Genomic DNA, 11,555 nt, shown 5'->3' on the forward strand with positions numbered 1-11,555 from the left:
ACATGTATTCATGAATTGTAAAACGTTTTCGAGATATCTGAACAGCTGTGTTTTAGGGGCCGACCCTTCAACTCCTTATCGGGGCCACCAACACCAACAAAAATTTTTAGTGGCCATATTTTTAAGAACATTATTCTTAACATTTTGTGTTCTACATTGCTTTTCAAAATATTTCTTCTTTTTCAGATATTAATGATGAAAGTTTTGAACTTCTCGGCCCTTGAAACCCCTAATTACGTAATTTATGACTTAGCTATGGCACTGTAAAGATAAACAGCTGTACAGTGAACATTTTTGCTTCTATAATTAATAACAAATTTTTGTTCATTAAAGAGTTATTGTAAGAAGATTTTAGAGCCCTCTTGGTCCCTAATTTGAGGGGCTAGCCCCGTTTTCTTGATATCAAATTAAAGGTCTTGCAAATATAAACATATTTTGTTCACCAAGTGTTCACAAAGTGTTAACAGTTCGCGAGATATCTGTACAAATGTGTTTTAGGGGCCGACCCTTAAACTCCTTTATGGGGCCATCAACAAATAAAATTAAGGTTGTATATTGTACAGAACATTATTTTAAGCAACTTTTGTTCTACATTGCTTTTCAAAATTGTTGTCCTTTTTCCGATATAAATGATCAAAGTTTTGAACTTCTGGCCCCCTGAAACCCCTAATTGCGTAATATATGACTTAGCTATGGTACTGTATAGATAAACAGTTGTACAATGAACATTTTTGCTTCTATGATTGATAACAAAATATTGTTCAGTAAAAGGTTATTGTAAGAAGACTATAGAGCCCTCTTGGACCCTAATTTGAGGGGCCAGCCCCTTTTTCTTGATATCAAATTAAAGGTCTTGCAAAAATAAACATCCTTTGCATTACATTATTTAACAAAATATGTATACATCAAAAGATATTTCAGAAAATGTTCAAAAATGTAGTAGAAAAATTTGGTGCTTATTTTCAGGTTCAGGCGAGCTTCACAGCATTGCACAATTTTCATAAGTGAAGGCAATGGGGTACATCTACATACATTTATCTACAATCCCTGAAAATTTCAAGCTTCTATCTTGATTAGTTTCGGAGGAGATGCAAGGACAAAATGACTCTGAAAAATTTACAAAATCGTCAGTTGCTGAAACCGGAAGTGACGTCATAAATTCAAATTTAAATAATCTCGAGTATTTACGATACCAAACAAATTCTGAAAATTTCGTGGAAATCGGTTGGATAGTTTTTGAGATATAAGCCACAAAAAAAGTCAGAGGAAGAATAATAATAATGAAAAAGAATCCGAAGAAAAACAATAGGGTCTTCCGTTTGCAACGGAAGACCCTAAAAAGAATCCGAAGAAAAACAATAGGGTCTTCCGTTTGCAACGGAAGACCCTAATAAATGGGAAAAAGAAACAAAGCAATAACAATAAGGTCTTCCGTTGGAAACGGAAGACCCTAATAAAGAAAAAGAAACCGTAGAATAACAAGAGGGTCTTCCGTTGGAAACGGAAGACCCTAATAAATCTACGAAACCTTGTAATTGATTAAACAAATACTTTTACCTTCACACCATTCTGAATGATATCTTCAGGGGTCAACATCTTTTTCAGTGCTTCAAAGTACCTCTCTGGAGAAAGGTTATTTCCTGGAAGGTATCTAACGTGTATACTGTACTCCAACAAGTCCTGGTAAACTTGGTCCTCACACGTAGGAATGATCTGCCTGGGGGTGGATCTAGGACCAAGAGGGGTGTTAGCCCACTGGAATTCTACAACGTTCCTGGTGGTTGTATAAGAAACTAGAAGATTGGCATCATTCTCCAGAGGGAACTCCAGATTGCACCCACCAATCAAAGGGGCTAAGAGAAATAATAGTATGATTATTTGAAATTCTAAGCCTAAAAATGGTGATAATCTTAGTGATAGAGATACATGTACTTGTACATTGAATTTACTTTGCCCAATTCATTCATTCAAAATTATGTAATATACTAATACAAAATTAATTACCATTTCCTGATATTGGAAAAACTGCAACAAGAGCCTGAACGTCTTGACTTTGATTGGACATTATGTACCATGTGACTTCTGTTTGATTGGCTTCAAGGACTATGACCATTCCCAAATCTACCCCAGTTATAGATCTCCCAATGCCCGGAGTTGGAGAGGAAGAAAGTGTTAAGTCCTTTGTTTGGGAATGAACTTGACAAGTTACATAACTAATGTCGTCACTCAGATTCCTTACAATCACTGAAGTATTCAGCTGATTTATATTTACAAGAATAGGCTGGTTTGGCTCAATACCTATGGAAGAATCAGCAACAAAATATCAAAATTTATTCTTCTTATAATCATCCATCAAAATTGAACTCAGTTAAAGTAATAAAATTGGTGATTTAATAACATTTTCAGTAAAATTGGTGTTTAAAAAAATATCTTCCTCTTAGTGCATAAATTAAATTTAAAAAACAGAAAAGCATATCATATATATACATGCATTACATTTAGTACATACTAAGGGTACTTGCATACATTATGGTATGCTCTGAAATTGATGTTTGCTATGCAAAAACTGACATGTAAATCGTTGCAAAATATTTACGCTGTATGATTGATTTTGAATACCGACCATAACAGGCAGATAACTCTTTATACATGGATACACAGGCAAGAACAAATAAGCGGATCACAGGTCTACATGCACATATAATACTTCCTCACCCAAAATTTAAAAAAAAATTACATAATCTACCAGTTAAGAATTAGAAATCAACTAATTACCAAAATTGAAAAAGATCATGGTTTTTATATGATAGTAAAATATAATTTTGAAGTCAAAATCTACACTTAAACCAGAGTCTTCTGACATGCATTTCAATCATTTGTGGTCATGCAAGTGGTAGTGTTTATCAATTAATATGCTCTGCAGTACTGTCAAACTCCTATTTCCACTAGGTAATGGGTTTAACCTTAAGCTTATTCAGTAAAGCATTGGTTTTTTAAACAAAGGGTCTTGAGAGTTTAAAGCCTATAGTTGTGGCCATCCCTCTAATTTGCTATACATGTTGATATTTTTTTTTTGAGAGTAAGAATATTAATTGGGCGTATCAGGGCATTTTGCGAAGCCAATGAGAGACCATATGCTACTGCCATATGCCATCCAAATCTAAATCAAGTTAAAATAATTGTCTTCATTGGTTTAGGTCGGATGTTATCCTATCTTACATGTTTAGACCTCGGAGAACGCCTAATGACATTTTTTTTAATGCATGCAAGATAAAAAATACATTGATCTAAATGTTTCTGACTCTGTCTTGCCTGAAATACACATGACAATGTCTCAGTTAATAATCAAACATACCAATTACTGAACTGCAAACACCTGACAAAGAATATATAAAGAGCAGAATTATATTTAGGAACATTTTGGATATTACTGTCCTCGCATTGCTTAGCAAAATGAAAGTAGGGAGGAGTATTTTTAGACTCCGGGGTAGGAATCCTTCTTTAACAATGTTGACATGCGTCAAACTTTTTTTCAGTTGAATAATCTTTGTGTTCTTCATTTAATGAGAAGATTGTTTTATTTGACTTTAATTACTTTATTTATTTAGAATCTTAGGGCCAACTTCCCTGTTTACTGTTTTCTATTTTATAAGTTACATTTCATTTAAAAATAGAACCCCGAACCCGATCTTGTTTTATGAACGGCATGGCGGTAAACAAAAACTCGATAGAGAGCAGGAGAGAGTCGTTAATACTCGAACTATACAAAGTAGAGGCTGTTAAATTTGGGAATTTTAAGCTGAAAAGTGGCATTGACTCTCCAGTCTATTTTGATTTGCGTGTCATCGTATCATATCCAAACCTTTTAGTAAGTGAGATCGTCATGATCACACATAATATTAATCCGAGATTCCTCTGACTATAACCCCCGCTTTTATCAGGTCCAGTACAATCTCTTGATTTAGCTATATAGCTTGAAAAAGCTATATAGCTTTATAAAGTTATTCAAAATAGCTTGATAAAGCTATATATGTACAGTTTTTGAAGCAAATATTTATTGTAAGAAATGAACAGAAAATCGCAATTAACTTGCTACTCATATTTGCACAATTGACCATTATAAACTTGACCACAATTAAAGATAGTTTTAACACTGCAGCTTTTAAACACTTATAAGCAAAAAATATATTTCCATTGTTTGGGTAACTGTTTACCACTTTGTGTGCAATGAGGCGTGGATAAGTATGATTTCTTCTCATTGTGATAAATTATTACCAATCAATTATCTTGTTTACCCTAACTGACCTCCTTTATATTTCATTCAAGAAGTAACTGTGTGGTCATGAATCAGTTGCCCCAAAACTTTGAGTGCAAAGTCTCTTAAGGAGATGCAAATTGATGAGTATTCTTTACATGCATTGTTCACAGAACAGTTCAAAGTTGAAAACTATCACTGGACTAAAGTGCGATTTTTAATACATACTGATAAAATTACAAATTTAAGAAAAATGTATGACAAAATAGCTAAATGAAGCTACTCTGAATAGCTTAATAAAGCTATTTAGCTTATTCAAGCTATATAGCTAAATCTGGAGATTGTACTGGACCTGTTTATATTATGACATGTACAATTCTCCCGCATATGTGATAATCTAGAAGCGGGTTTATAGTCAAAGAAACCTCGGATTAACATAATATCTGCAAGCGAGATATAACATTGAGATATAACATAATTGAAAATAGCTGAAATATGATCTGATGTTAATATAAAATTATGAAAGAAAATTCATAGGTGTTCTAAGTTGAGCTAGGTATCGAATAACAAAAGCTTCAAAATTTTATGCATTGGTGTATTTACAAAGTTCATTTTCTAAAATCAAGCAAGATAATGATAATCTTTACTGAATTTAGTTGATTACATTCTTTGATCATAGAATGAAGTGGCAGAATTGACGTGGGAGGTAGCACAGTCTGCTGGTTGTCTGTATGATTCTGTATGTGGAGTCCCCTACACAGCACTGCCAATAGCCACAGTAAGTGCACCATCACAAATGCAAAGCTCAAATTTGATTTATGTGTTGTAACAGGGCAGGATGCCATGATGATTAGCCCAGAATTTAAACACAAGCCCCCTGAATCTCTGATCAGATGTCTACCAACTGAGCTATTTGGAACCCAAAGCGTACTGCTTCAACTGTCATAGTAATTCTAATCAGATGGAGAGCCCAAGGGCCCAGCTAATTTATAAGGTCTTAATTGTTTTAAAAGGAGAGGGCATTCTAAGTTTTTGAACTTGTGTCCAATTCCAATTTAATTTTGTACATTGAATTATGTTCAAATCAAATCAATTCAATTGTTTTAATCTAATATGCTTGTACAGCAGAACTTTTACTGTGGCTCAAATGGGTTCAATATTCCCCCCCCCCCTTTTCATATTAATGTACAGAGTAGTTCTATATAACTCTCGAATGAAATTATCAATAAGAATATTTAACAAGAATTCCCAATTTTAATGTTTTAAATGTTAATAGTAGAGGACAAAATATGACATAATCATTGGGCATGTTTTTGTTTTCAGTGTTTTTCAGTTCATCATAATGTACCAATGTTGATTCGTAGAAAAGAGGCAAAGGATTATGGGACAAAGAAAATGGTGGAAGGTCATTACAAGGAGGGAGAGAATTGTCTTATCATTGAAGATGTTGTCACCAGTGGAGGATCTGTAATGGAGACAGTGCAGGTAAGGAAATTGTCTTTCATGTCAAAACTGGCTTCCCTTAGCCAATTAAGGAACAACACAGTAAATTTAACAGATGCTGTTGTATTTCAGACACTGTAGTTTACATCAGTAAATGAAATGTAGTTGTCATATTGCAGACACTGCAATGTATGTCAGTAAATTGTAACATGCTGTTGTATTTCAGACACTACAGTCGATATCAGTAAATTGTAACATGCTGTTGTACTTAAGACATTGCAGCCTATATCAGTAAATGTAACAGATGCTGTTGTATTTCAGACATTGCAGTCTACATTAGTTAATGTAAAAGATGCTGTTGTATTTCAGACATTGCAGTCTATATCAGTAAATGTAACAGATGCTGTTGTATTTCAGACGTTGCAGTCTACATTAGTTAATGTAAAGATGCTGTTGTATTTCAGACATTGCAGTCTATATCAGTAAATGTAACAGATGCTGTTGTATTTCAGACATTGCAGTCTATATCAGTAAATGTAACAGATGCTGTTGTATTTCAGACGTTGCAGTCTACATTAGTTAATGTAAAAGATGCTGTTGTATTTCAGACATTGCAGTCTATATCAGTAAATGTAACAGATGCTGTTGTATTTCAGACATTGCAGTCTATATCAGTAAATGTAACAGAAGCTGTTGTATTTCAGACATTGCAGTCTATATCAGTAAATGTAAAAGATGCTGTTGTATTTCAGACATTGCAGTCTATATCAGTAAATGTAACAGATGCTGTTGTATTTCAGACATTGCAGTCTATATCAGTAAATGTAACAGAAGCTGTTGTATTTCAGACATTGCAGTCTATATCAGTAAATGTAACAGATGCTGTTGTATTGCTGGATCGAGAACAAGGTGGCAAGTCTGCTCTAGAGAACAAAGGAGTTAAACTTCACAGGTAGGTCACATGAAACAGAAGATGATAAACAAAGTTCAGTAATGGAATGATACTTAGTCTAGTACATGTACTTCACAACCTTATGAAAAGCAGACACAAAAAACTTTTCTGGGCAGAAAAGGAACAGTTATGTACACAGTTAACAGGCAGATCTTAAAAGCTACTTTCAACAGCATTCAGAGATAAGATAAAGGTTAAATTACCAAGTTATGTAGCTCAGAATATAGCCACAGAACAAAACACAAGACTTATTTTCTAAAGGGTACAAGTAACATGAAAAGTAGGCAAAATACTCTTGTATTCCAGTACATGTACTAGTATCAGATTAATATAACAACAACAAAAACCAGTTCAACAAAATGAAATAATTCTTAAAATGACTGATTGTAAATTATACTTGTAGTTTTTCCAATTTTCAGTGTTTGTTCACTTTCTATGGTGCTAGAGGTGTTGGAATCCAATGGAAAGTTGGATAAAAGCATTATTGAGAGGACGAAGAAATTCATTCAGGAAAACAGATTTGATGGGAAAGTTTCGGATCAAAATGTTGATGATTCTAAGAAGAAATCCAAATTAACAGTATGATACCTTTTTACAAGTATTTTTAATATTTTTTGTCTTTTGCTAGTAAATGTTATAACTTACTCATTGGACATATGTATACTGGTAGTAATAATATTATAACAGCTTTGGTAAACAAAAAAAATGAAAACAATTTTGATATTTGAATAGATTTTTCACCTAGCTCAAATATGGTAGGTTTTGAAATGCAAAAAGATTAACATAGATTTTAACATCTTCACTAGCCAGGGGATTTTGGTTTACTCCGCTCCCCAAAAACTCTTGGTAGATCTTATAACGAAAACCAGTTGAGAAGCTGTGTTTTATAATTTGCTTCAATTTCTTGTGTCCATGATGATACCTGGTTTTATGGCATGAAAACTTTCATATGTCAACTTTTCACTCCCTGTAGAGACAAACCTACACACACTATAAATAAAACATTCCTTGGTTTCTCTAGGTTATTTCTTGATTCCTATATAATACTGTAAATTCCTTATTTTTTGCCAGTAATTAATTCTGTGATTCAACTGTTTTGCATCAAATCACAAGTATATACATGTAATATCATGAATGCCAAATTTTTATCATAGATTCATTAAGTTTACATCAGTTCAAAAAATAATAGCGAAATCTTAAAAGCCACAAGATGTGCTTCCTGCGATTTTAAGTGGATATTAATTCGTTGTATTTAATTAGGAAACTACAGTAGCATTGTAAGTTCTATTCCAATATTATGTTGTAACATGAATATAAACTGTTGTTTCATTCAATTAAAATGTAAATTTGCAAGGAGCACAACTCAAGTTGTTTGCTAGATAGCGCCACTGCATCATTAAGTTTTTGTAATGAGATCTGCCAAGTGAAGTGGACAGAAAACCCTTGGCTATTGAAGATAAGATTTTAAATAGTAAATCAGATTTAATATACATCTGTGATCTTTCCCTTGTCTTTACACTGTATATATATATGTATATACTTACCATATAAACTGGGGTCACAGGAGTTGATTTCTGCCCTACTTCTGCCAGGTTTTCAGTCACACAGAGAAGATGAAGATGTGTAAGAATGCGGTACTTTCTTCTCTGTATGGAATCATGGACAAAAAGAAAACCAACTTAGCAATCTCTGTAGACCTCACTACTTCACAAGAAATACTCAAGGTAATAAACATTAACTTCTAAATTAATTTATAATCAGATTGATATATGCATGTATTGACAATGTTGACACTTTTTTCCTGGTATTACACGTACTACCGGTATTTTCCTGTTACTTCATGTACCATACTTCAGTTTTGAAACTTCCTATTGCAGAATGAAAACTGAAATTATACCAAAAAAAATTGAAACAAGATTTTATTATTTACCATGTGATAATATGATCTGACCTCAAGACACGTTCAACCAATATTAGAACATATTTAGAGATTTAAATTTAAGCTGTGATAATCTGATAGATAATAAGTACTGTAATTCTATTGTTCTTTCAGCTACTAGATGCAGTTGGGCCTTACATATGTATAGCCAAGACCCATGTTGACATCATCTCGGACTTCTCCCAGAGCTTCATCAAACAACTGACAGAACTAGCCAGAAAACACAGCTTCCTTTTGTTTGAAGACAGGTTGTTCTTTGTCTGTATAGTTAGAATAAACTAGGTGAAATTTATGCTTACTCGTTATTTATTTATGAGTAATTTTTGTATTGCTGAATGTTTGTAATACAGACACTGAAAGATATTTCTGCATTATAATAAAGATTCGCTTATACAATTGTATTTGAAATTGATTATGGTTTTTTATAGAAAATTTGGAGACATTGGGAACACAGTCAAACATCAGTATGAAGGAGGGCTGTATCAGATTTGTTCCTGGGCAGACATTGTCAACTGTCACCCTGTCCCTGGGGACGGTGTGATACAGGGTCTCAAGGGGGTAAGGAAGGGCCAATATTCATGTATTGTGTAAGGGTGTGCAGTGACATTGAATGATGTTTTGTAAAGTGTCAGGGCCATATCAAACCACGCAAAAAAAATTTTCAGAGCACTTACATGTATACTCTCAACTTAGCCCTATTTGGCTCATACTTCACATAAACAGAGATTTTGGGTTAATGATGTGCAGTGACCTTAAACCAAGTCAATGTGAAGGTCAAAGCAGATTTCTTTATGTTAAGTTTTACCCCATAGATTATTTCCAATTTGCTTATTCTTGCTCAGATTGAACAAAAATGCCTGCATGTAAGGGGTAATGAGATTGAATTAAAAGTTCTATGCCAGCTGGAAAATTTCTAAGTTATGAGTCAAGCTTAAGGTCAAAGCAAACAAAATTCACTGAATTGCTTTTCATCCTATTGTTCATTATTTAAGTGGGGCCTTTTCAGATGATCACCATCTGAATGATGTCTGGTTTGTTTAAATTTCATTACTGAATATTCCAAGACACAGTATGATTGTTTTCTCTGTCTTTCAGCCTGGCCTCATTTCCAACAGAGGGTGTTTAATTGTAGCAGAAATGAGCTCAAGTGGAAGTCTGGCTAAAGACGAGTACACAAAAGGTAAGCACAATGACAAGTTTTTTACGGAGTCCAAAGATATTAAAGAAAGAGTCATATAGTATTAGATTTTTAATTTCACTTGTTTTAGCTGCTGTCAGCATGGCAGAGAGAAACAAGGACTTTGTTATTGGATTCATCTGTCAGTCCAAGCTTACAAACGACCCTGATCTTATCCATATGATGCCAGGTTTGTACACAGCTAGGCCCTCGAGAGATGCAGTTAATGAGGTCGGATCTAATTTGTTCTGCCCTAGATTTTTGAATGTAATTTTTTACATGAATTCCTACTGATATAATTATCATTTTAAGATAGAAAAAATAAGACATTTACCGCACCGTTTGTTTAAGGGGTCATCTCAAAGTTTGTTAATTCTAACATAGGACCCTATGGGATTTTGCTTGAAATGTATCAATTTTGCACATTTTTCCCATTTTTTAAAAACTTCTGCCCTAGGGATTTCTTTTTCTGTTCTACATATTAAAGTTATTGCTAGAAGGCATCAAATGGTCAAATAAAAAAAACTTTTTACCTCCTGGATTGTTCCAGGGGTCTTATCAAACTTGTTTTTTGTATGCCCAATTTCCCAGATTTGTCAGATAATGGCTATTTTTTATTTGACAGAGGCGGAAATGGTGATCTTTATAGTGTTATTAAAACATTCAGACATATTTAAGTAATAAATAAATATATAACATCAAATATTTAGGGTCATTAATATAAAATACATGGTTACTGTGTTGAAATATATGAATTATAAGCTATATTTAGATAGGTTAAGAAAACATGACAGAGGGCTAGGCTTGCTGAACCCCCCTTCACATTTTTGACCCGAGCCCAAATATAGCTTATTTTTTGAGACATTTATGTTTATTCCACAATATAATATCAATTTAACGCATCAAACAAGCTATTTTCAACAAATTTCGCTGAATATCTGCAGTTGAAACTATAGCGTCAACCAAGCAAAAAGATGACGTCACAATACAAATGAAACGCTGCGCGGAAGCATGCATACTCGATCTGTACTCAGCCTCGTTAAAGTGTGCAGATTTCATGTAGTCAAAAGACAGTGTTATGATCGAGAATACAGATATATTATTTACATATACACTAAAACTTATTGAATCCAGATGCTGTGCATTCTGGCATGTTGTCTAATCTGGCTAAATGATTCAGACCCTTGACATTTTCTTATCATTTAACAAATGTTGTGAAATTTGGATCTTGCCTATTCTGTTAACTGATTGCGGCACATTAGAACAGACTTCTTATAATAAGAGAGAGCTATCTGCTGTAATCCAGCGAAGATTTAGAGGCTTTATGTGGGGTCATTTCTGCTCAATTGTCTGCGTTTTTTAAAATTTAAACAACGGATAACTGTAAAATGTATTTGAATATTTATGCAACACTTTCATTGAAGGTGTGCAGATGAATGCAGGAGGAGACAATCTGGGGCAACAATATACCTCTCCGGAAAAGGCTATCCAATCTCACGGTGCGGATATCATCATTGTAGGACGAGGCATCACCAAGGCTATGGATCCTGTCGCTACAGCTCAGCAATATCAGATAGCGGGATACAAGGCTTACCAAGAACTCTTATAGCTATTGCAGCAATATTTATCATCTGTTATCATTAATCAGACTTGAATTGATTATTTTGGTGCTTAGTGCTGTGTTCAAATGGTATTGTCTTGTTTATAGTTCATTTATTGACAAAACACCATTATACATTGGATAGATAATTCCATATACCGAGTTTGTGTTCCAAGGTTTTTTGTTATT

General features: G+C 33.7%; 2 protein-coding genes across 3 annotated transcripts in view; one reads left to right on the top strand and one right to left on the bottom strand.

The window, feature by feature from the left end:
• The window catches only part of LOC128173648 (transmembrane 7 superfamily member 3-like), a 24,817-nt gene extending 16,511 nt beyond the window's left edge, over positions 1–8,306 (bottom strand). The window contains exons 1-3 of one of the 2 annotated variants that reach the window (XM_052839330.1): positions 8,195–8,306; positions 2,005–2,298; positions 1,558–1,853 (exon numbers count right to left, since the gene is read on the bottom strand). In XM_052839330.1, the coding sequence (XP_052695290.1) occupies positions 1,558–1,853; positions 2,005–2,113 (405 nt within the window). In that variant the 5' untranslated portion in view covers positions 2,114–2,298; positions 8,195–8,306. Of the gene's footprint in view, positions 1–1,557; positions 1,854–2,004; positions 2,299–3,355; positions 3,561–8,194 lie in introns of those variants that run through there. The other variant, XM_052839322.1, reaches the window with a different exon arrangement.
• On the top strand, positions 3,612–11,528 carry LOC128173665 (uridine 5'-monophosphate synthase-like). Its single transcript, XM_052839340.1, has 11 exons — positions 3,612–3,868; positions 4,935–5,033; positions 5,579–5,740; positions 6,547–6,650; positions 7,070–7,229; positions 8,243–8,374; positions 8,704–8,837; positions 9,018–9,147; positions 9,685–9,769; positions 9,858–9,956; positions 11,191–11,528. Exons 1-11 carry the CDS (start codon positions 3,698–3,700, stop codon positions 11,373–11,375), a joined length of 1,461 nt encoding a protein of 486 aa, XP_052695300.1. The 5' UTR covers positions 3,612–3,697; the 3' UTR covers positions 11,376–11,528.
• The last annotated feature ends 27 nt before the right edge of the window (positions 11,529–11,555 follow it).

This window comes from Crassostrea angulata, chromosome 1 (genome assembly GCF_025612915.1).
Source record: "Crassostrea angulata isolate pt1a10 chromosome 1, ASM2561291v2, whole genome shotgun sequence".
In the NCBI taxonomy this organism is placed as follows: Eukaryota; Metazoa; Mollusca; class Bivalvia; order Ostreida; family Ostreidae; genus Magallana; species Magallana angulata.